This window comes from Haliotis cracherodii, unplaced genomic scaffold (genome assembly GCF_022045235.1).
Source record: "Haliotis cracherodii isolate W230 unplaced genomic scaffold, xgHalCrac1.p SCAF_7, whole genome shotgun sequence".
Lineage (NCBI taxonomy): Eukaryota > Metazoa > Mollusca > Gastropoda > Lepetellida > Haliotidae > Haliotis > Haliotis cracherodii.
The window spans coordinates 50821384-50847515 of record NW_027266330.1 but is presented as its reverse complement, the minus strand read 5'-3'; the positions used below and the strand labels follow the sequence as shown (position 1 = coordinate 50847515).

The 26132-nt window shown below is 40.9% G+C and overlaps 3 protein-coding genes across 3 annotated transcripts; all 3 read left to right on the top strand.

Annotated features, from left to right (window-relative positions):
- The first annotated feature begins 9277 nt into the window (after positions 1–9277).
- Positions 9278–10337, top strand: LOC139448172 (C1q-related factor-like). Its single transcript, XM_071229692.1, has 2 exons — positions 9278–9557; positions 9863–10337. The coding sequence occupies exons 1-2, from the start codon at positions 9278–9280 to the stop codon at positions 10267–10269; spliced, it is 687 nt and encodes a 228-aa protein (XP_071085793.1). The 3' UTR covers positions 10270–10337.
- Positions 10338–11035: 698 nt separating this feature from the next.
- LOC139448968 (uncharacterized) lies at positions 11036–14744 on the top strand. Its single transcript, XM_071230468.1, has 4 exons — positions 11036–11041; positions 12615–13087; positions 14197–14333; positions 14722–14744. Exons 1-4 carry the CDS (start codon positions 11036–11038, stop codon positions 14742–14744), a joined length of 639 nt encoding a protein of 212 aa, XP_071086569.1.
- A 4835-nt stretch (positions 14745–19579) lies between these two features.
- LOC139447615 (golgin subfamily A member 5-like) lies at positions 19580–23216 on the top strand. Its single transcript, XM_071229022.1, has 2 exons — positions 19580–20529; positions 22803–23216. The coding sequence occupies exons 1-2, from the start codon at positions 20022–20024 to the stop codon at positions 23201–23203; spliced, it is 909 nt and encodes a 302-aa protein (XP_071085123.1). The 5' UTR covers positions 19580–20021; the 3' UTR covers positions 23204–23216.
- The last annotated feature ends 2916 nt before the right edge of the window (positions 23217–26132 follow it).

Here is a 26132-nt window from a genome sequence, read left to right as displayed (position 1 = left end):
TGAGAAAGATATAAATTCAATGTCTTCTGATGTGAATGATGTCAGACAAGATCTACAATCGGCCGAGGCAGAGCTCCACATGGTGCAGACTAATCTCAGTAATGCCACCTCCGAAGTTTCAACTTTGAAAAGTAACATGTCTGAACTTGAAAAGCACTCTCTGAACAACAAGCAGTCTCGGTGAGTTGAAATCTTTCGCATTGTTTTCTTTAAAGGCCCAGTCTGACTTCCAATAGCCCACAACAATTTGTACAAATGTAAAAATAACGTTACATAAATGTGAAATTGACGTTGCATAACTATTATCGACAAGATTGTTTAAGTTCAATCCGAAAATGACGTAGATAGTATAATTATAATAATATATTTAATATGATATGATAATTATAGTGACAAAAGACTTTCCAGAATCATAAGAAATCTCTGCTAAAGGTTTCAGACTACTGTATAGACTGGTAAAGCCTGGAATGTTGTAACCCTGATCAAACAACTTTTGAGTCGAATAATGTTCTTTGAAACCTTTGTAGAAAGACTATGCTCGATTGCCACTCAAACGTTGTTAAATGTAGACACTAAATGCTGTAGTTGCTGGAATTTTGCTAGCCATAAAAGGAATGCAGAAGTCATCCCTCTTGTCATACAGTCTTCTCAATCAGCCAGTGTTTTATATTAGGGCCCATTTGAAACACCAGGAGTTGCGTCAGTAGTTCGTACCTTGACAACAATGAACGAATGTGTCACAAGCATTACCGTAACAATGCACATAACCAACTGATAAATTTGTAATAATAAACGAGATGTTTTTTATCCCGATAAGCAAGATGTTGGACACACGATAAACAAAAACTCCAATATACATATTCCTAGATGGTATTAATGACAGATTGCCTTTTCTTTCAGGTAAGGGGCGGTCGGGTAGCCTAGTGGTTAAAGCGTTCGCTCATCACGCCGAAGACCCGGGTTCGATTCCCGACATGGGTACAATGTGTGAAGCCCATTGCTGAAATATTGCTAAAAGCAGCGTAAAACCATACTCACTCACTCTTTCAAATAAGTCGGATGTCATAGGAAAGCTTATTGTTCATGGTGTGATGTCATCTGGAATTCGTTTTGTACAATATGAAAGATAACGTAGAACGTTCTAAACGTACACAGATAACCTACACAAGTTGGGAATTTGTTCCGAGTCATACGTCAATTTATGATTGTCATTGTGACATTGTCAGTGATTTTGCCAAGGAATGTTGGGATGACGTCGTAATTAATTGACCAGGAAGTAGATTTTCTGCTTGACATGGATTGAGAAAACACGCAGCTGAGAGCGACTTTGTTGCCTTGAGTTGCATGACCAAAAGAATGTGTTCCTATTGAAGAGTCAACACGAGAGAATAATCTATACAGCGAGCCACATGAAATGCATTGCATTTTAGATGGTATGGCCATCTTGATGAAAATTATGTTGACAAATGCTACATTAAACATCGATATATCTGAACATAGTAATGCTAATGCTACTTGGCATGCCACAACATGGATTGGGGGAAAAGGGAACGGGGAATTGAATTGGAACCCGTGAAGATCCGGGTTAGAATAGGACTTCAGGAACCCATGCTTGCTGTAAAAGGCGACTATGCTTGTCGAAAGAGGCGACTAACGGGATCGGGTGGTCAGGCACAGTGTAAACACTATGGTCAAAGTAACACGGACAGACACAGCTTGCAGAGTAGTATTGAGTGGAACAGGGATATGGATAATGCCCTGCTTCACCAGGATAGAAAAAAACCTGTAGCTTTATCACTAGGATAAGAACTATACTGACGGATATCAAACAGATCTGTGTTTTTTAGATATGTTTCTTGGAGACAAAAAGAGTACGGTTTATGATCTTGGATTAAAAGTTGTCGTTCATTAAAATTCTTCTTAGGACCTCTACATTTCCATTGTATTATGTTTTGTGGATTCATGGTCGTGCTTCAATTGGAGAAATGTCACGCGAACGTGACTCCTATTAGGGTACTGCTATTTGCGTCGTTTGGGGATGGATTTACCTCCATCTTCAGAGGATCAAAGGAGTTGTGAACCTTTACTGGGATTTCTAAAGGAGAGGTGGCCTTTGGTGTTGAGATTTGCAGCTGTTCTTTTAGTTGTTTCATTTTCAATATTTTTTTTTCCTTTGTTTGAATTTCTGGTTCTGGCTCAGTAACTGCTTTGGGAGCTTTGGGAGTCTGAGGCTCAACATTTTTGACAGTTTTTTGTTTGGGGGGAGTCACAGCTGCTTTTTGTAAGGAAGCGGTAGGCAGTGGCTGAACCAACTTGACCCATGCCAGATCAGTCTGGCAGTTGATAGAGGCAGCAGCAGAGGGGGGAGGGGGAGGAGGTCTGACCAGAGAGTAGAAGAGATGGCCCAGGATGATAAACCCTAATACTTGAAAGTGAGGTCTTCGTGCTGTCGGGGGAAACTGGCACACAATAAATTAGATCACATAGATCTATGACTTAGTGTTACATAACTGAATAAGAGCAAGTTGAAATTACAATATATCCTAATATTTATCAATTACATCACCACACCGACTTGTAGTTGCCAGTGAAACTGCCTCATGTACGAATCAGTGGGGTTTAACATCAAATTTGGATGATATCACGGCATGTCCGCTCAATATGGGGGAACGACGAGCTGACACAGGTTCTAGATATTTAGTGAAAACTACAAGCTGGGGTATGGTGCCGTGAACTCCCGATATATGACCAGCATGACTTTGGACTTTTCTCCCTCCTCAAGCTGACACTCTGTGGTGTAACTGAAATACTGATCAAACACAACTCGCCAAAGCGCAACTAACTACAGGTTATCAATGTAGATACGAGTGTCTGTCCTGAAGAGGAAAGTGCGAAAATATAGAGCAACCATTGATAATAAAACCATAGAATTTGAACATAGTCTCCCAAAGATGAGACAACCATAATCACAAGAAGGGATAAAGGCCAAAACTGTGTATTTGGAAGATTTTTGTCAAAACTTAACATCTAACATCATCTGTTTGCTTGAAAAATTTACACAGCTAACCTCAGTTGTGGGAGCGAGTGATAGATCCCATGCGATCATAACTAGTGTTCTTTCACAACAAAATAATACAATATGGATAACTTTCTACCCAGTTAAACACCTCTTGGAGAAATTTTGCATGTGATAGGTATGTGTGAGGTAAAAAGTGTTATCCATATTATTTTTTGTAGTGAGTGAGTTAATGATTTACGTCACATCGCCAATATTTCAGCCATATCGTGACAAGAAGTTATACATTTTTAATACATATATTTAAACTAAATAAAACCTGTCATCGATGAAGAGTAAAATTACTAGAATATCACAGATTAATGTTTAAAACTAGCATACAACCATAAAAAAAATATCACCAAATGAAACAGTACAATATAAAAATGGGCTACATATCCGCCAGCAGCTGAAGGTAGATCACCATGCTAGGGTCCATGGGGACTTACAGTACTTTTGCTACCTGCATTGACCTCAGCTGGATTAACATCATCCCTTCAGCTGTTGGCGATTAATGACAAATTTAGCCAGATAAAACGAACATATATACTACGATTAAAAAAGTGGAAGAAATAAACATACTTTGAAAGACGTGGTCTGACATACCCTCTCAGGGGGACAATAATTTTACACTACTTTAACCCCCTTCGAGGATATAGCCACTAACAATCTCAGTTATTGATTCATACTACAAATTATAAAAAGTTATTTATTCATTTACTAAAGCAATCAAAATTTATGAATTACTTCAATTTAAATAAAACTTAATTAAAAAACTTAATTAAAAACCCAAGAATAAAATGAGTACTTACATGTGTAAAAAGGCCATTCATAGCTGAAACTTTGAAATACTTAACCCGTGTGATGGAAAAATCAACACAGTCAAGCAGGATGCAGAATGGAGGATCCTCACCTTTTAAAATATATTCATGAGTATAACGTGAATGTCCAATACGACATCGTCTTAAAATGACCTCTTCAAATCTGGACTGACAACCCAAGTAGGTATAACCGATATTTGCTTTTATTGCATGTAATTTATTTATACCCATTTAGGAGTCCCACTTCTTCTGCATTAGGTCTTTGATATAGTATCTAACAACAGGTTTATATTCACTGTATGGTATAAGAAGTGGTGTCACAGATTTGGCAAGTGCTGCTTTTGCAGCAGCATCAGCCATTGTATTGCCAACAAATCCAACATGGCTTGGTAACCAACAAAAGACGATGTCGTATTGGCCAGTAGCAAGGTTATTATGTAATTCTATGATGTCGAGTAAAATTGGATGCTGACACGAAGTGTATTTAATAGGCTGTAGACAGGGTAGAAAGACTGAAAAAATTATGAATTCTTTATGTTTAGATTGTTAATTAATATATTTTAAAGCAGTTAAAATGGCCTTTGATTCTGCTGTAAAAATTGAAGAGTCTTCTGGTAATCTAGTTGATATAGTTCTGGATCCAATGACGGTGGTGCTGGCAACAACATCACTATTCTTGGATCCATCAGTAAAGATAGATTTATAAGTATCATATTCACACCTTAACTGATTTTATTCCTGTTGATATTGTAGTTGATTAGTGTACAATCTTTTTAGTTTAGATAATGTAAGATCCACCCGTGGCTTTACCAATTGCCAAGGAGGTGAAGAAAGCAGGCGGAAAAGAGATATATTTTCCAGTTTAATACCAACAGCAGAAATCAAAGGTTTTATTCTTATTCCACGAGGCGGAATAAAAAAAGGACCTCTTACAATACAGATCCTCATATAGAGGATTAAACACACAGTTGTGCGCAGGGTTAGATGGATTAGCATATAATTTTGTGATATACTGCAAAGATAATTTAGTTTGGCGTAGTTTAAGTGGCGGCTCATCGGCCTCAACGACTGTCAATGGGAGAGGTTCTGAAAGATCCAAGACAAAGTCTTAGACCCTGGTGATGTATGGGATCGAGTAATTTAAGATTACTTTTACAGGCTCCACCATAGATGATGGACGTTTGCCATTTGTTTATCATTTTAAACCTTAGCTAAACTATTAATTTTTATGCTAAACAACATCACTGATAATATACTACCTTGTGGGACAGCTTGATCTTGATCATAAAAATCAGACATGGTGGATCCCACACGAACCTGGAAATTTCTATATGTTAAAAACTGATCTTCAAAATGAGACAAACGCCCTCTCAAACCCATGTCATAAAGATCTTTTAAAATTCCATGTTTCCAGGTGGTATCATACGCATTTTGTAAATCGAAAAATATTGATACCGCATGTTGTTTATTAATTAAAGTATTTTTCACAAATGTTTCCAGTCTAACCAAATGGTAAACTGTACTTCTATTTTTTTTAAAACCACATTGAATATTTGTTAAAAGATTATTAGTTTCTAAATACCATATAAGTCGGTTATTTACAATTCTTTCCATGGTCTTGCATACACAGCTAGCAAGTGATATCGGCCTATAATTAAAAGGATCGGTATGATCCCGGCCAGGTTTTTGTATAGGTATTAACAACAGCCTTTCGCCATGATGAAGGGAAATTCCCAGTTGTCCAGATATGATCGAAACTATTCAATAATTTTTCTGAGCATGACTCGGGTAAATGTTTGAGTAACTGATCATGAATATTATCAGCACCAGTGGCTGCATCATGAGCTTGCCCTAGGGCGGTATGCAGCTCATGGATGGAGAAAATTTCGTTATAATCCTCACCATTATCAGTCTTTTTTTCTTGTTGGTCTTTAAATTTTTGGTGTATGATTTCATGAGGAAGAATGTTTAGCTAAAGTTGTCCTAATTTGTTTGCTATATCACATTTATTGGTTAATAGTGTATCACCCTCCTTAAGATGATGAACACCAGATTTTGATCCTTTACCCTTTACCCTTTGCACCATATTCCAAACCTTAGATATTAGAGTACGAGAATTGATTTTAGAGACAAAACTTTGCCATGACTGGCGTTTATTTTGTTTAAATGTTCGACGAGCTTCAGCATTTAACATTTTAAATTTATTTAAATTGTGGACAATAGGGTGGCGTCGAAAATAATTCTCTGCCTTTTTCCTTGCTTTTCTAGCTTGTTTACATTCGGTGTTAAACCATAGTTTACGTATATGTGGAATTGTAGGGGATATAGGTATACATTCGTCAGCAATTCTATTTAAAACGTCAGAAAACTCCTGAATAGGATCAGTAACATCAGTGAAACATTCAGTTTTATTTTATTTAAGCACAGTGTTTGAAACAAAGACCAGTTTGCCTTTGTAAAATTCCATCTTGTAGAAGGTGGAACATCAGTCGGATTAACAGTTGATAAAATAGTTGGGAAATGTTCACTTCCACAAAGATCATTGTGGACGGACCAATCGAAATCGTAAAGTAGATTAGAGTCAGTAAGAGACAAATCCAAAGAAGAGTAAGTCCCGGTTGCGTGATGCAGATAAGTGTGTGTATCATCATTGAAGATACATAGATCATTACTGGTTATAAAATCCTCAAGTACTTTACCTTTAGTATTACTGTTTGTACCACTCAAATATGATTGTGGCCATTTAAATCACCCATGATTAAACATGGCTTAGGTAGTTGATCGTAAAGATTTGCACATCAGACTGCTGGAGAGCTGACGATGGCGGAATATACAAAGAACACAATGTAAGTGCAATGTGTAAAGTAAGTCTCACTGCAACAGCTTGCAGATTAGAATTTAGTACAACAGGACTGTAGATAACATTCTGTCGCACGCAGATTGAAGATCCTCTAGTGGCCCTATCCGCTGGAGGAGAAAACGAATGATAAGCACTGAACTGACGTACGTAAATTAAAATTATCTGTCTGCTTTAAATATATTTCTTGTAAGCAGAATGCTGACGGATTAAGATCTTGGACTCATAGATGTAATTCATTAAAATTAGTCTTTAATCCTCTACAATTCCACTGTACTATATTTGTTGAAGACACTTTCTTTTAGGGGGATTGACTGGGGACCTACCCCTCACCTTCCTTGAGGGCGACAGGCTATGTGCCCTAGGATGGCTGATTTCGGACACATCCATGTCCTCAAGGAATCCATACTTATTTAAAAGTTGGATCACATTTTCTGCACCATTTGAGTTTCTACAACTGTGATACCTTTTTGGAAAATCTCATTTTAGTTTGGATTTAATTTGTTTGATATTTTTATCTGAGTACGAAGGTTGAGCTAATTTTGCTGATGACTGTTCCTGAGTTAATTTTGATTCCTTATCACAAGATGGCCGAGTGATTTCCTGGGACGTGGTGATTGTTTGGGAACTAGAGTTTTCCTGTGAAGTTCTCACCGGAACTGCTGCTGACAACAACGTTGGACCAGATGTTTTTGTCTACGTGTAGTCAGTCTGGCAACCTGTGGAGTGACATGTTACATGTTTAGGCTTAGAGACCCGTACAGAAGCGGAAAGAACAGCAGAATATGTTGGACCTGTATGTTCCTGATCAAGAACAATCTTTTTGGCATCGAAAAAAGAAATGTTACGTTTGTGCTTGACTCGTGATATTTTTGACTGGAGTTTCCAAGTTGGTCATTCCTTGGATGATGTGGGGTGGTTTCCAGAGCAGTTCACGCAGAGTGGAGGTTTATCACAGATGGTACTGTTTTCACATGTTCCAGCACATCGATGACATGCCGCTGGAACATGGCAAGACTTCGATCCATGGCCATACTTTTGGCAAGAGTAGCATCTCAGGGGATTTGGAATAAATGTATCAACCTTTAAGTTGCAGTACCCAGCTTTGAGTGAGTCTGGACGCATTGGAAGACAGAATGTAAATAGATATGTATTGGTTTGGGTGACTTCGTTATTTTTCTTTGCTGTGAAACGTTTGACAGCAGTAACTCCTTTGGGAGTGCAACTCTGTCACAATCTCAGTTTCTGACATGTCTGAAAGGCAACGTCCGAAATCACGGACGATGCCTTTACTGCTATTTAATGTTCTGTGAGGAGAAACCTGAACAGGAACATTGGCTAGTGATTTGGTAGATATGAGGATTTGAGATTGAGTGGGTTTTCTGCATTCAATTAGATGAAAGCCAGATCGTAGTTTTTTCACTTCCTTCACATTGCCAGCCAAAGCTTCTATGCCCTTTGCTATGGCAAACGGATTGAGTTTTAGAGGACCGCCATCTGGAGCAGACATTACAAGAAATCGAGACCAATACTCAGGATTTGTGGGACGGTTATGAGTATCCTCATACTCAGAAGAGAACGAATCATCAGATTCGTGTGAGCGTTTTTTGAGTAGGGGTGCCATGGTAGTATTAAATGTGGTTCACCCTCCTAGCTCCCCACCCACCATGGAGTGTCAACGTGGACGATGCCACACGTCTGTGGATCTCCAACAGACGGCACCAAGGATACAAGGAGGGTATATATACTCAAGCAGAAGTAATAATCGAAGATCAATAAATCCACCGGATTGGCCCATGAGCCACCGCCTTCTGGCACTGGCATCTAGGCAAATTTGGAGTTTATCAAGTCATGCAAAAATCAATATTCATGTATATTCAAACATTTCTGTCATAAATTTAACAAATTCAAACACAGATATACATTTCCAAGCAGAAAAGTTAGAGCATTGAGCAGAAAGGTAAGGTGCTCAGGGCTTGGCATGACCAGCCAATTGATAAGACCTGGCCAATCTTACCATCCGTCTAGGCGAAGTAAGGGTCGAAGTGGTGTATTGGGCAAAGGAACACTATTCCTGGATCCAGTGCCCTCAACCACCAGACTACCGTCCTCCACCGACACAGGGACGCAACCCACGGCAAAAGGGCTGCCCACTTTGGTCGCCTTTTACGACCAGATATGGGGTGGTGTGGAAATATTGTGCCCCGGTTCCACACGGGGGAAGAGCTATTAGCGCTACCCAGCACTCACCACGAGGAGGTTGCTCTTCACGAGTGCCTTATTTTATGTAGCTCAAGAACCAAATGTACCTCTCTTGTTAAATGTAAGCAAGCATGTACTGGTTTTTATCAGACGTTTATTTTTTTGCACAGTAAGTCATGTTTTTGAGAAACGATTCTGTTTTAGATTCGAATCTTTCACTAACTTACAGAAATATCAGTGGAGATTATACACATGTGTGGCAATGTTATGGTCGTTATCTCGAGATGGACGCACCTGTCATGTGATCTTGTAAGATTAACTGTGAGGGAGTGTGCCAACTAAATGCAAGGAGGTGTCATGGCTTTGACGGTTGTGTTTCTGTGTATTCTGCTGGCTGGGTCCCTTCGTGGACTCATTCTGCCCATGTCAAAGCCTGACGGTACTGCTGACATGTCCAGCCTTTTTAATCACATCTCCCTGTTGGAGCAGAATATGGCCAGTCTCCAGATATCCACTGCACAGCTTCGAACAGACTTAGAAGTGACCAAGAAAGAACTTCAGAATGCACAGACAGAGCTACAGAGTATGAGGAAAGATGTTCCGACCGGCCAAACACAACAAAGTAATGTTCAGGAAATGTTTACATATTGCTGAGATGCCCGTATGTGAGTTGCCCGTATGCTACATTTGTTGTTAGAAGCGATTAAATAGGCGTGTCGCACTGTTCATAATTTTCACCTGATTGTCTCGTTCAGACTTTAATTTTAAGGCTGCCATCCTTTTGTTTTGTGGCATTAAAAAACAAGGAAACAAACTACCGTATTTAAATGAGTGGCATGTTAAAAAAAACGTACCAAAAGACATTTTTCTGTAAACTTAAGCTTTAATGGCCATTTGTAATGTAGCTAAAACTCTGCTATTTTACAGCAACAAAGATGCAAGATGTCGCCTTCCAAGCACATGACCCGCCTAACCATGCACCTGCTAAAACCCCATTGCAATTCACTATGGTCAACTACAACGCTGGCTCTGGCTTTGATCGCGCCACAGGGAAGTTCACCGTGCCAGTCTCTGGAACCTACATGTTCTGGACACAGCTTGAAATGGGTGGTGGCTCCAACACTGCCTTGTACGTCTATATAAAGAAGACAGGAGGACTCAACATGGCAGCTGGTTACATGGAAACAGGGTCAAGTATTGGTGATGTGGATACTTCTGCTCAAACTATCGACCATATGGAGAAGGGGGAACAGGTGTGGGTGGAGATTACTAACGATTATGAAATCTACAATAGTGCATCGTATTTCGGTGGCGCCCTGCTATCAGTGGTGTGATCAGCACGAGGCAGCTTAGTGATTGGCATTCTTATTTGAATGGTCAACATAAATGCATATTAACAAAATCACCTTAGTTATTGTCAATAATATTCTCTTTAAAGAAATTTCGTATGAATGATCTTGAATGAAAACTGAGACAGTATGTGTAGTGTGCCTCTTAACTGCTGCTCAAACATCTGCGCTTGATGCGCCCTGTCATATTAGAAAATGACGATACGTGATGCATTATGAGATTCTAATATCATAAAGATTGCATCTTACCTGAAGTGCCTGGATTAAGATCATGCTTCATACGTTGCCGCCATGATACGAGTGACGATGCACATTGTCTCGCTCGTTCGTTCGTTCGTTCGTTCGTTCGTTCGTTCGTTCGTGATGTAGATATATATGTGACCAAGCAGGCAAGCAACATCATGTATCAGTGAAGACATCAGTGAACATGAACCTATCGTTTCAAAATACTGGCTCTATCTACATTCTAAGAAAAGTTGCTAAGCCTGACGTATGAAAGAGTGTTAATAGGGGTCAGTTGTATTATATTTTTGCAATAGGGAGTGGTGGCAATTGATGTTTGAATTAAGAAAGATTGATTTTTAAAAAATTGATTAAGAAAGCACATTTTATGTCCCAATCGGCGCACCTGTCACAGGATCACGCATTGCCAAAAATGGTGTGACAGCAACATATTTTACAGCATCTGCCAATTTTAAGAATATTACAACGAAAACGCATCATGGCCATGGTGGATATATTTATTTGCATAATGAGGGTTGGTAGTCACTCTAGACTCGCTGTACATGTTTCAAGGGATACATGTGTCACGGGGACAGTTGGCTGACACACAGGACTCCGAGAACACTCAACATGGGTTGTGATAGCTGGGGTTAAATAATTCAGTTGATCCTCTGCTGGCACATGACACACACATTGACTACGAGAACACTCACCATTGGTTGTGATAGCTGGGGTTAAATAATTCAATCGATCCTCTGCTGGCACATGACACACGCATTGAGCAACAGTTCAGCTGTCGCTGAAGCAGGTTATGTCTCTCATGTTTGGAATATTCTACAGCATTCCGCCTGTGGTGGCATTTCAGCTGATGTCGAAAGGGGTTGATACCGAGATGATTAATATCCTTAGCATCAAATTCTTTTACCTTTTTGGGGGTCGGCTCCCATTCGGGATTGAAACCCACACCCCCAAAGTAAGGCACTTACTAAAAATACTAGTGTAATATCAAATATCACATGTTACATTTCAACACTTTCTAAAAGACATTGTCTGAGACATTGACATTACTAAAAGTACTAGAAGTGAGATTTTATCAACTATAGTGCAGTGCTTATTATCTCGGCGCACCTATCCCACAAGCGTGCAAAGACGAAAATGTGACTATCACCACCACATGGTATAATGTCTAGGGCGGTATTCCTTATCATGTTGCAGGCTGGGTGTCACCTTGAACTCATTTTTCCTTCGACATAGCCATGCTACTTCTGCTCTGTCAAGCAGTTTGAGTTAGGTATCGCTGCTGGAACAGCCTGTGTCGAGTTTTCCGACAACACCATTGTCAAAATAGACAGAAATACATGTCACACAAAAGGTCCACCAGCACACAGATACACAACTGCAAACTGCCATGGAAAATCTACAAACAAGCAAAATACAGCAGTTCTGCAGGTGATACGTCAACTCTTAATGCTTGAGGTTCACCTTCAATCATCATCAGGTGAACACATCGCAGTTTGAACTAAACCCAACGACATGACACAGGGTAACAGTCGGTTGGTTGGTTAGTTGGTTTGTTTGTTATTTAACGCCGCACTCAGCAATATCCCAGCTATTAGAAGGCGGTCTGTAAATAATCGAGTTTGGACCAGACAATCCAGTGATTGACATCATGAGCATCCATCCACGCAATTGGGATACGATGACATGCATCAACCAAGTTAGCGAGCCTGACCACCCGATCCCGTTAGTCGCCTCTTAGGGCAACATGGGTTGCTGATGGTCTATTCTATGCCGGATCTTCACGGGTCTCACAACTGTTAAGAAGGAAAACCGGCTGGTCTGTATAAAACATAGCTATTTATAACATGCAACTGACTGTTGTAATCTCCAGGTTGTTGCGCACATAACGTGATCAGACCAGATAAACATAAAAAAATAATTGTGTAATTTCTCACTAAAATACTTTTAAAGAGGGCCTTTATAATACGCATTAAAATTGTAAATTACGGTCGCTATCTCCAAGTGGACGCACCTATCACATGATCCTGCAAGATAAACATGTGCCTGTTATTTTTATGTTAGTTCGCCTGAGCATATAACCACGGCAGGGTATTATGTATGTGACGATTGTATTTCTATCTGTTTTGCTGGCAAGATCTCTTTCAGGGCTAATTTTACCTCTGACAAAGCCAGATGGTACAGCTGACATGTCCAGCCTTTTGAATCATGTCTCCCTGCTGTCCAGTCTTCAAGCAACAACTATGCAGGTGCAGACGGAACTACAGGTCACAAAGAAAGATGTGCAGACCACACAGTCACAACTCCAAACTGCCATGAATGATCTTCAGACAAGCACGATACAGCAGCTTTCAGCAGCTGCTGAAATATCATCACTGAAAGATGAAGTGATATCCATGAAGGCGGAGCTGCGTTTATCACTAGACGAACTCATCACTGTGAAAACACAATTTGAAAACATGACACAGGGCGACAGTCATACTGATGATCAGCTGAACCTGACGCTGCTGAATACCATCAGTCACGATGTCAAGTTGAACACGGCACAGGTAAATGCGGTACAGTCAGATGTTAAGATGCTAGATAAACAACTAAACCTAGTAAACTCTACTGTGTCTGATGTAAAGAGGGAGGCAGACAGTTTCAGTCAAAATATATTGTCCACAATCCAAACAATTACACATGAACAGACGGAAGAAAGAATGGAGCAAACAAACAAACTGCAACTGCTCGAATCGACAAGCTTGAGAAAGACATAAATTCAACGTCTTCTGATGTGAATGATGTCAGACAAGATCTACAATCGGCCGAGGCAGAGCTCCACATGGTGCAGACTAATCTCAGTATTGCCACCTCCGAAGTTTCAACTTTGAAAAGTAACATGTCTGCACTTTAAAAGCAATCCCTGGACAACAAGCAGCCTCTGACGCAGGTTTCACAAACGCTCGGTGAGTTGAAATCTTTGGCATTGTTTTCTTTAAAGGCCCAGTCTGACTTCCAATAGCCCACAACAATTTGTTCAAATGTAAAAATAACGTTACATAAATGTGAAATTGACGTTGCATAACTATTATCGACAAGATTGTTTCAGTTCAATCCGAAAATGATGTAGATAGTATAATTATAATAATATATTAAATATAATATAATATAATAATTATAGTTGGTTGGTTTGTTGTTTAACGCCGCACTCAGCAATATTCCAGCTATTTGACGGCGGTCTGTAAATAATCGAGTCTGGACCAGACAATCCAGTGATTAATGTCATGAGCATCGATCCACGCCATTGGGATCGATGACATGCATCAACCAAGTCAGCGAGCCTGACCACTCGATCCCTTTAGTCGCCTTTTACGACAAGCAGAGTCACCTTTCACGGCAAGCATGGGTTGCTGAAGACCTATTCTAACCCGGAATCTTCACGGGTCCAAACAACTAAAGCTTGTCAATGCTACTTTGTTTAATGGAAAGCGAGACACACATAGTTTCATCCAAAATGTGTCGTCAGTGATCCAATCAATCAGACATGCGCAGTTAGTAGAAAAGCATGGAGCTCCAGTCTACCAAGGTGCTGGCACAAACTGCAACCAGACAACTCGACAAGCTTGAGAAGGATGTAGATTCAACGTCTTCTGTTGTGTGTGATGTCACACAACATATACAATCGGCCAGGGCGGATCTCCATATGGTGCGGACTAACCTGACTCTGGCCACCTCCGAAGTTTCAACTTTGAAACGTTACATGTCTGATGTTGAAAAACAATCATTGGACAACAAACAGTCTCTCACTCAGGCTTTACAGATGCTGAGTGAGTTGAAAACGCGGTATAATTTCTAAACATTCACTCTAAATATATTAAGGAAGGTCGGAAAGCCTATAGACGTGTCCCCTCGTCACACACAACGACCTGGTTCGATTCTCCACAAGGGTACAATTTGTGAAGCCCATTTGTTTTATTCCCTGTCATGATATTGCGGAATAGTGTATGCGTGAGGTAAAACAGTATTCGCTCATTCACTAAATATTTTGACTCTTTTATGAAATTAATCGAGAAAGAATTTGATCAAGAAAGAAAAACACTGTAAAACAAACACATAAAATTATAACATATTAGAGGGGAGGATATTTCTTCTCTACACCGATATTCAGTAAATATGTGTTATGTGTAATGTAACCTATACAATTTATTGTTGTAGTTATACTGTGGACAATGCCATGAACTTCATACACAACGACATTTGTAGTTTCCTGTCTTTTCAAAGCTGAAATTTGTCATACCTTTATTTTTTTAATACGCTGGTCCACGCTCTTATTTTGACCATTATAATCTATTGCAAATCTTTATGATCTAGGTCAGCGACTGAACCATGTGGTTCTATTATCTTTCTACCTTAATGTTTGAGGACAAGTAACAATCCTCTCTAAATCAACCGCATGTATCACAACAAAGGCAGTACTCGCTTCCTCAAGCATATGTGAGTGAGTGAGTATTGTTTTATGCCGCTTTCAGTAATATCACGGCTGTCGACACCAGGAAGTGGGCTTCACTCATTGTACCCATGCAGGAGATTTTAACCACTCGACTACCGCCGGCGCAGCTGCGACTTAGCATAACACCACTGCCACGGTCTAATTTGCATATCACATGACCGGACATTTCTCTTGTTTGTAAACAAACGCACTTTTTCAGGAATCAGTATAGAACAGACTAATGAAAGTATTTGGGGGCGCTTTACATATTGTTTTGCATACTTTTATAGATATGCTACAACTGTGACAGTGAGTTGCATGACAAGATATATTTATACATCAAAGTGACCGTATCGCTAGCTCTCCGTAGGGCTTCGATGACGTGGAGCCGTACAACCCATTCGTGACCAACTCGTGTTATTCCGGGACAAGCCGAATAGCGACTCGTGCCCCTCTCGTGGCCATTTTTGCGACCGGGTTCCGTCTTAGCGCAAACGGACATACCTAAAACAATTGTCAACTCATTGCGTAATAGTTCACACATTTTACCCAGAAATTTCAACATTATTTCAGATGCAATTTAAAGCACATCGGGACGTGCGGAATTATACAGTATGATTGAACACACTTAACTGTGTCTTTGGTACATTTTTAGATGCAAGACATATGTGAACTCAAAAATTATTTCTGAGGGATTCTTTGACGAAGAACTTGAAATCATACGCGCATTCTGATTGGTTTGTCGTATTTTCGCACATAACATTCATCGATAGGGGGACGAGTCTTCTTGCAGGTTACGGAAAGGGGCGATTGGTGACGAATGCCGTACAACCAATATAAATAATGTATAACTACGCAAACGGAAACAGTTTTTCACGTTTGAGGATATTTTCTCAATGAAAGTAGGCCATTCAGTGACATATCATTTAAGTGTGTAGACTTGTCAAACATGAAACAGATAACAATCTTACGCAATATCTTGAATGGACTGTGAAAGATGTGACGATTCGTCACATGGCACTAGCCTGTGGCAGAGGTACTATGCTGGCCGCATGGAACTCTGGGTAGGAGAGTGGAGAAGCTGGTCACATTACAACAAAACTTACGATCATATGGGTTATTTTAAATCCAGAGATGGAATCAGATGCGGCTTTTTTAGGAATATGTCAAGAATTATATCCTAGATCATAATTCTGCTTATTGTGAGAAATGTGCACAGTGTGATGACGTAATAGGAGATGTACAAACACAAGAAGTAAATTAACTAAACATGCAGTAAAGAAACTGAAAACAGGGAAATCTCCAGGACTTGGCGATGTCCCACTTGAAATATTTAAAGAAGCATGTGATATCATAATGCCATATATATATCATAATGCCATATTTAATATACAACTGGAACATGGATCTTAAAAGTGAATATTTAATTGTAATTTGATCAATAAAACAGGAGAAAAACTTTATTCTTTCCAAATACGATCATGCACGCTATTCAGTCGGCTTTGTTATTTGACTTCTTTTCTTAAGGGGGCACGGTTGGCCCAGTCGTCTAAGGCGCCGCTATTCGCTGTGCAGAGTTGCGTCCCTTGGGCACGCCAGAAACCTATGATTGTGGGTTCGAATCCCGGTTCGCCCCGATTATGTTTCTAGCTTTGTCAGCACCATACCCGTGCTCGTGGGTTTCACCGAAGTGGTAAACGTCTGAGACCTGCATCACCTCGGGCTTTCCTCACACATAAAGCTGACACGCCGTGATATAACTGGAATACTGTTAAAAGCGGCGTTAAATCCAACTCACTCACTCACTCACTTAACCCTGCTATGCATGGTGTAAAGAGGGAGCTACGGAATGACTGAATCATGGAGACTCCCCGTGTATTTTTCTAGCTGTGTCACTCTGGACTTGTGTTGCCTTTGAACCGGTTAGGATTCCGGGTTAAATTTGGTCCCCGGATACCTGGCGTTCACTAAGCAACGTCTTAATCAATATGCAAAAGGGGAATGCAAGAAGAACTGATCGCCAGTATTCACTGATTGTACGAATGACTATTGTGGATCGGATAATCACAATTTCTTACTTGGCTGATTGTGTGACAACGTTTGCTCGGACTATAACATTGTTAAATTCAATGTGGAAGTGTCTGGAACCTACATGATCTGGGCCCGTAGCAGATGGTACAATGCGTGAAGCTCATTTCCGGTGTACCCCGCCGTGATATTGCTTGAATAGTGCTGAAAGCGGCGTAAGACCCTACTCAGTCAACTGTAGAAGGAAATCAGGAGGTGTGAACATGGCAGCCTTATGGGTGTAAACAGGCTCGGTGAGGTGAGGTGAAATGGGGTTTAACGTCCCGTCCAAGATTATTGCACTTATATAGCGACGTGCATGTACGTGTGTGTGTTTGTGTGGCTGCTTGTACTAGTCCGGACCGATGCCGATTTATAGTGCTAGCTCACTGAGATACCCCGCCGCAGTTTAACATGAATACCCCACTCAGACACAGTATACTGACTCCGAGCCGACCAGTCCATGTTTAGCCCCTCAATGCCGAGGGCCAGACAGGGTAACAACAAGTACCATCTTTTAACGTCTTTTGGTATGACGCGGCCGGGGATCGAACCCCGGACCTTCCGCTCTCCGGACGGACGCTCTACCACTAGACCAGGGAGGCGGTCCGAAAACAGGCTCGGATATCAACGACGCTGCTGCTGCATCTGCCAACCTTTAGCACCCATGGCATGTGTGGGTGATGACATCTAACTCAATGTTGATCTACCCTAGCAGCTGAACATCCCTATTGTATTACAGTCTTGTGGACAGTTTTGGCACGAGATGATGTGGTTTCACTGGTCACTGTTCTAGTTAAGTAGCTTGCTTTCCCTGTTCGCGAATATGAAACTAGTTAAGTAGCTTGCTGACCCTTTTCGCGAATATGAAACTAGTTAAGTAGCTTGCTGACCCTTTTCGCGAATATGAAACTGGTTAAGTAGCTTGCTTAACCTTTTCGCGAATATGAAACTAGTTAAGTAGCTTGCTGACCCTTTTCGCGAACATGAAACTAGTTAAGTAGCTTGCTGACCCTTTTCGCGAATATGAAACTAGTTAAGTAGCTTGCTTACCCTTTTCGCGAACATGAAACTAGTTAAGTAGCTTGCTTACCCTTTTCGCGAACATGAAACTAGTTAAGTAGCTTGCTGACCCTTTTCGCGAACATGAAACTAGTTAAATAGCTTGCTTACCCTTTTCGCGAACATGAAACTAGTTAAGTAGCTTGCTGACCCTTTTCGCGAATATGAAACTAGTTAAGTAGCTTGCTTACCCTTTTCGCGAACATGAAACTAGTTAAGTAGCTTGCTTACCCTTTTCGCGAACATGAAACTAGTTAAGTAGCTTGCTGACCCTTTTCGCGAACATGAAACTAGTTAAGTAGCTTGCTGACCCTTTTCGCGAACATGAAACTAGTTAAGTAGCTTGCTTACCCTTTTCGCGAACATGAAACTAGTTAAGTAGCTTGCTTACCCTTTTCGCGAATATGAAACTAGTTAAGTAGCTTGCTGACCCTTTTCGCGAATATGAAACTAGTTAAGTAGCTTGCTTACCCTTTTCGCGAACATGAAACTAGTTAAGTAGCTTGCTTACCCTTTTCGCGAATATGAAACTAGTTAAGTAGCTTGCTGACCCTTTTCGCGAATATGAAACTAGTTAAGTAGCTTGCTTACCCTTTTCGCGAACATGAAACTAGTTAAGTAGCTTGCTGACCCTTTTCGCGAACATGAAACTAGTTAAGTAGCTTGCTTACCCTTTTCGCGAACATGAAACTAGTTAAGTAGCTTGCTTACCCTTTTCGCGAACATGAAACTAGTTAAGTAGCTTGCTTACCCTTTTCGCGAACATGAAACTAGTTAAGTAGCTTGCTGACCCTTTTCGCGAACATGAAACTAGTTAAGTAGCTTGCTTACCCTTTTCGCGAACATGAAACTAGTTAAGTAGCTTGCTTACCCTTTTCGCGAATATGAAACTAGTTAAGTAGCTTGCTTACCCTTTTCGCGAACATGAAACTAGTTAAGTAGCTTGCTTACCCTTTTCGCGAATATAAAACTAGTTAAGTAGCTTGCTTAGTAATACCCTTTTCGCGAATATAAAACTAGTTAAGTAGCTTGCTTAGTAATACCCTTTTCGCGAATATAAAACTAGTTAAGTAGCTTGCTGACCCTTTTCGCGAATATGAAACTAGTTAAGTAGCTTGCTTACCCTTTTCGCGAACATGAAACTAGTTAAGTAGCTTGCTTACCCTTTTCGCGAATATAAAACTAGTTAAGTAGCTTGCTTAGTAATACCCTTTTCGCGAATATAAAACTAGTTAAGTAGCTTGCTTAGTAATACCCTTTTCGCGAATATAAAACTAGTTAAGTAGCTTGCTTAGTAATACCCTTTTCGCGAATATAAAACTAGTTAAGTAGCTTGCTTAGTAATACCCTTTTCGCGAATATAAAACTAGTTAAGTAGCTTGCTTAGTAATACCCTTTTCGCGAATATAAAACTAGTTAAGTAGCTTGCTGACCCTTTTCGCGAACATGAAACTAGTTAAGTAGACAAATCAGTGGAAGAGAATTGGCTACATTCACATAATTTGTTTGAGGAAACACCCCATTTTCACTTCGAATGAGGAGAGGTACAAGATATTATTTGATGTCAGATTTCATAATAAAAGAGGGCGGTCGGGTAGCCTAGTGGTTAAAGCGTTTGCTCGTCACACCGAATTGGGTTCAATTCCCAACATGGGTACATGGGTACGGTGTCCCCCGCCGTGATATTGCTGGAATATTGCTAAAAGAGGCGAAAACCATACTAACTCACACGAATCTAGGATTTAAACAAAAATAATTACGAAACAGGACAACTGCCAGTCATATCTCCCTGTAGACGCACCTGTCACATGATCTGCAAGATTATCTCTGAGACAGCTGCATATCTGTGAGACAGAAAACATAGTGTCAACTAAAGTGTATAGTTCAAGGAGGCATCATGGCTGTGGTGGTTCTGTTTCTGTGTATTTTGTTGGCTGGGTCACTTTCCGGGCTTATTCTGCCCATGACAACGCCAGTCGGTAGTACTGACATGGCCAGTCTTTTGAGTCACGTCTCTCTGCTTGAACAAAATCTGGCCAGTCTCCAGACAACCACTACACAGCTTCAAACGGACTTACAGGTGACAAAGAACAAGCTTCAGAACACACAGTCAGAGCTACAGAGGACGAAGAAAGACCTCCAGTCTACTCAGGCAGAATTACAAACCATGAAGGGAGAAGAAGAAAGAAGACTCGATAAGCTTGAGAAGGATGTAAATACAACGTCTTCTGGTGTGCATGGTCTCAGACAAGATCTTCAGGCGACCAGGTCAGATCTCAGTGTGGTGGAGACAAACCTCAGTCTGACCAATTCTGAAATGTCAACTTTGAAACGTAACATGTCTGGACTTGAAAAGCAATCCCTGGACAACAAGCAGGCTCTGACGCAGGTTTCACAAACGCTCGGTGAGTTGAAAACACTGCACTTTTGTTTAAATGTAACTGTTAACCCAGGTCCATTTCAAATGAATATATATGAACGAAAACATGAATTGCCAGCAAAAGAAAGTATACACTTCAAAATTGGATTTGACCAAAAAAGTTCAAAGGTTATTATGCGTTACCAGGCTGAAAAGGTGCACTTGCAGCAGTGAAAAGTCGCTAAACACCTTTTTCCCAGGCACTCGTAAGAACGCACGTGAAAAGAATTATATCAATTGCGATCACAGGTAAAACATCACAGGTAATGGAAAAGCACAAAGATTAACATCACGATAGAGAGGGGGCACTTAAGAATGAGGGAAATGTGTGCCAACCTCATCCAGACTGCCAGAAACTTCAACTGTACAGACCCGTGAAGATCCGGGGTGGAATAGGTCTTCAGCAACCCATGCTTGCCATAACAGGTGACTACGCTTGTCGTAAAAGGCGACTAACGGGATCGGGTTGTCAGGTTCGCTGACTTGGTTTATGCATGTCATCGATCCAAAGTGCGTGGATCGATGCTCATGATATTAATCAATGGATTGTCTGGTCCAGACTCGATTATTTACAGACCGCCGTCATATAGCTGGAATATTGCTGAGTGCGGAGTTAAACAACCAACCAACCAACCAATCAACTGTACACGTGCGGAAGTTTGGACTTCACAGACAGACTGGCAGTACACAGACAGGTCAAGATCAACCAGACAACAAGTGATGACCACAGGATGACCGTCTTTGCGCACTTTGAAATTGCACAACAGGTTCGTCACTGCGACAGCATTAGGACGCTGCATAAGTCGACGCACTATGCTGCGACGTCTCTGTTGACAGTGTAACGCTGGCAGAGAATGTTTTATGGAATCTGTTTCAGTGGATAACCAAGGCTGGTTATTCTCTTGCATTGACGTATTATATGTTTCTGACGAAAGCAGATTCGGCTTTTACAATAATGATGATCAATTTCGGGTTTATCAGAAACTGGCGTCAGAAGTGCATCTGTATGTTGGGGGTAGGGTGATGGTTTGGGGACGATTTGTTGCAACCAACGGACGGAACTTGTCATCATCCCTGGCAACCTCAACGGCCATATCTATAGGGAGGATTTCGTCAACCCGTGTGGTTACAAATCCGTCGCCGTCAGCATCAGGGAACACTGTTATAGCATGACAACGTGAGGCCGCACACTCCACCATCACACATGGGTGTATACGTTCTTTTGTCCGCCGTTTGTTTCATCGGAACTTGAATAGATATTTGGAATATTTCATGACATCAAAAATATATTTGTCAACGTCGATCTATCGATCACGTATATTCTCGTACACCAACTATCACTAGCAGATAACATAACCATATAGTTGAATGGCAGCATTTTTGTCAAGACATCAAGAGGAAAGCGTAATAATAATGGACAGAAAAGAGTATCAGATGTGCTTAATGTTTGGTAATGTCAAAGTTCTGGATTGAGAGATAGTCATTCTTAATATGTGGTAAGGGGGCACGGGTGGCCCAGTCGTCTAAGGCGCCGCGATTCGCTGTGCAGAGTTGTGTCCCTTGGGCACGCCCGAAACCTATGATTGTGGGTTCGAATCCCGGTTCGCCCCGATTATGTTACTAGGTTTGTCAGCACCATACCCGTGCTCGTGGGTTTCACCGAAGTGGTAAACGTCATAAATATTCTTGGAAGTAGTTGTTGGCAGTTAGGCAACAATTTGAAAATTGGAAAGAGGCGGACGTGCCAGTTTTAACAAGCTTGAAATTTGAAGTGACAGTGGAGGATACTGATTGTCGAATCTGAACCTTGCAGAATCGAAGAATGGTATTTCTTCGGATCGGCCGACGAGTCAGTGTTTTAACTCATCAAGGACTATTGATAAGGACCAGTGAGTGAGATTGATGATTCCACGTGCCTCTACCCCTCTAATTGTATTTTATTACAATTTTATTACACACCTTGTCCAAATCTGACTTACTGCCAAATGATATGTTCTTTATTTATAACATGTTTACTTTCTAAACATGTTCAGATTATTTGGATAATACACAATGTCGCATTTTGTCGTTTAGATTAGACCAAATGTATATTCCGTTTAGGATTTATACATATTCCTGAACATATTTATATCAAAACATGTCTTGCTAAACACTCTAAACACATCTTTACAGCATCGATATAATTTCAATTCACTAAAACATTTTTACACGAATAAACATAGAAGCATGCATTGATAGTTGCTTTATTTTAAACTTCAGTATCAAAGACCAGAACGGTGGCATTCCACCTGAACGAACCCCCTGTCTCAGCCGCTGCTCACAAACCCCTACAATTCTATAATGTCAACCACAACGCCGGCTCTGGCTACAACAACAGCACAGGGAAGTTCACCGCACCAGTCTCTGGAACCTACATGTTCTGGACACAGCTGCAGGTGAAGGGATATAACGAAGGCATGTACGTCCGCATCATGAAAGCAGGGATGGCGTTAGCGGCCGGGTACGTGGAAATACATTCGAGTATGAATACAGCTGATGCTTCTGCTGTAACTGTCACCCATCTGGACAAGGATGAGCAGGTGTGGGTGGTCCCATTGTACCTGAACGGGGTCTTACTTACAAAATCTTATTTTGGTGGCGCTCTGCTATCAGTGGACTAATAATTGACCGTCGTTATGTAAGTTTGTTTGTTTGTTGTTTTACGCCACACTAAGCACTATTCCAGCTATATGACGGCGGTCTGAAAATATTCGAGTCTGCACCAGACAATCCAGTGATTGATAGAATGAACATCGATCCATGTGTTTGCCCTGTATACTGTCTCAAGAACATGTAGGCTGTCTCAAGAACATGTAGGTTCCAGAGACTGGTGCAGGGAAACTCTGGGTGGAGGAGTTACATTTGTTTGTTGTTTAACGCCGCACTCGGCAATATTCCAGCTATGTGACGGTGGCTCGTAAATAATCGAGTCTGTACTAAACAATCCAGTGATCGATATTATGAGCATCGATCTACGCATTTGGGATTCGATGACCTACATCAACCATGTCAGTGAGCCTGACCACCCGATCCCGTTGGTCGCCTTTTACGACAAACATAGTCGCCTTTTACGGCAAATATGGGTTGCTGAAGACCTATTCTACCCCGGATCTTCACGGGTCACCAGATTTGTAACCAGTGCTGATAAATTGTGTTTGTTCTGTGATCGTTTTTTTCAGTGATATAGAATATGGTACTCAGAGTATGTTAATAAAAATCGTTTGACCTTAGAGTTTATTTTGAATTCTCATCAAGTAAATTAAATGCTAGAAAGAATAAGAACGCATTAAAAAAGATTGATTTCTCCATAACATGAACAGAACAGAAGAGAAGAAAAGTTTATTCAAATAGAATATATGATCCCTCGTCTTACAAGTTTGTGTGTTTGTTGTTGAACGCCGCTCTCAGCTATATGGCGGTGGTCTGTAAATAATTGAGTCTGGACCAGACAAGCTAGTGACTGACGTCATGAGCATCGATTCACGTAATTGGGATCGATGACATGCATCAACCAGTCAGCGAACCTCACCTCCCGATCCCGTTAATCGCCCCTTACGACAATCATAGTCGCTTTTTATGGCAAGTATGGGTTGCTGAAGATCTATTCTACCCCGGATCTTCACGGGTCTATTTGACGAAGTACATGATAAGACTTTTACCATTACATTTTAACACCACCGTCATATAGCTGGAATATTGCTGTGTGTTGCATTAACCAAAACAAACACACAAACGTTTTCTTTGCAACAGTGGATGTTGGGGAACGATTCTCTCTCTCTCTCTCTCTCTCTCTCTCACTCTCTCTCTCTCTGCGTGCGTGCGCGTGTTTGTGCGTATGCGTGCGTAAGATTGGACAGAGGGGAAGGGTGTTACAAGAAATATATATATTTGTGAGTGGGATATTTTGACAGATCCACTAATATTTGTGATTGGTTAAATGTTGTTTAACACAGAAATCTGGAAGATGTCAGGTGTATGAGAGGACCAGTAAATACCGTTAATAACGTCTCGCCCCTGGTGAACACCTTTGCATTAAGATAGACATTACAGTTAACATATAGATTCACAGTAACCATTCCCATTTGAACACATTGATGAGATTTTCGTTGGCGCTATACACTTTTCTTATCACTACATTGCGTCTCTTGGCCACGCCCGAAACCTATGATTGTGGGTTCGAATCCCTGTTCGCCCCGATTATGTTACTAGGTTTGTCAGCACCATACCCGTGCTCGTGGGTTTCACCGAAGTGGTAAACGTCTGAGACATGCATCACTTCGGGCTTTCCTCCCACATTAAGCTGACACGCCATGATATAACTGGAATACTGTTAAAAGCGGCGTTAAATCCAACTCACTCAATCCAGCTATCACTACAGAAGCATTGATTACTTCGTCTCGTGGTATTGTAGTTATCAGAAATATCAATGTCAGCAGTGTCAATTGCCTCTTGAACCGATTCGTCTGCAATGTACCAATGGCTCTAGCGCAGATGATAAATATAATTAGGCCAGCTAAATGTAGTGGCCGTCCGGAGTATATATACGTTTTATTAAGGAGAAGAAACCATCCTTCATCCCCCTGACAGTATTCAGACATTAGTGACGCAGAATACCATGCAAACCTAAACACCGTATACTTTGTCTGAACGTCACAAAATATTGCACCACTGACGCTCATGTGTAAGCTCGGCTAACATTAGTTTGATAAGACCACAGATTGTCAGCTACATGAGAGAGAAACCCACAAACGGTGGCACAGGTCGTGAACATTTCTAATAGTTTTGTGAAATCTACGAGTACGTGTTTGGTTCAGACTGACCAAGGTTCATAACTCGCGGAATCGCGGAATCGACCTCACAATCTTAGACCTGCGTCATTTCTGGATATACTCCTACATTATGTGGGCACGATATGATTGAAATATTATTGAAGTAATGTACAGAACACAACTGACTACAGTTTGGATATGGATTTCGGCTAGGGCTCGGACGAGTCCAAATTTACTACCCGGGTACCCGCTCCCCCATTACCCGACTCTACCTGAGTACCCACTGTTGGTCTCAAGAGATACAAAATGTCCGATTGGGAAAAAAAAATCTACAGCACTTGGAAAACGTATTTAGATAGATGTATTAAACAATCTAGCCATGCATATACTGAAGTCGAATTAAGTTAAATCTTTATTCAACCATATAAAAAGTCAGAAGAAATGGGTGCATTGTCAGAAAGAAATGCGAACATTAGTGACTTGTAGTGTAAGCATAGAGTTCTAGATAATTTTTGTCATTAAACAATATATCGCGTGACTTACCACGGGTCATTAGTCCTATGGGTACCCGGGCCCTACTCAGTACCCACCTGACCCGGGTACCCGAGTTACCCGTCCCAGCCCTAATTTCGGCACGGATAAACGTAAGCTGCATGGTAAACAAAAGCAATCACTTCTGTTTGAGATTTGCCAGCGGTTGGGTAATGGCAGTTTCGTTATGCTGACATTATGTATTGCCAGTTGTCAAAAATAAGATTGGGACAAAATAAATAAATCAACT

Excerpts from the sequence above, each read along its gene's own strand:
- LOC139448968 (XM_071230468.1), top strand. Across the intron at positions 13,088-14,196 it reads GCACAGGTAAATGCGGTACA|GGCGGATCTCCATATGGTGC; the intron begins GTCAGATGTTAA and ends ACAATCGGCCAG. Across the intron at positions 14,334-14,721 it reads TCAGGCTTTACAGATGCTGA|TTATACTGTGGACAATGCCA; the intron begins GTGAGTTGAAAA and ends TTATTGTTGTAG.
- LOC139448172 (XM_071229692.1), top strand. The coding sequence starts at position 9,278 with ATGCAAGGAGGTGTCATGGCTTTGACGGTTGTGTTTCTGTGTATTCTG. Across the intron at positions 9,558-9,862 it reads GACCGGCCAAACACAACAAA|CAACAAAGATGCAAGATGTC; the intron begins GTAATGTTCAGG and ends GCTATTTTACAG.
- LOC139447615 (XM_071229022.1), top strand. The coding sequence starts at position 20,022 with ATGGCTGTGGTGGTTCTGTTTCTGTGTATTTTGTTGGCTGGGTCACTT. Across the intron at positions 20,530-22,802 it reads GCAGGTTTCACAAACGCTCG|TATCAAAGACCAGAACGGTG; the intron begins GTGAGTTGAAAA and ends TTTAAACTTCAG.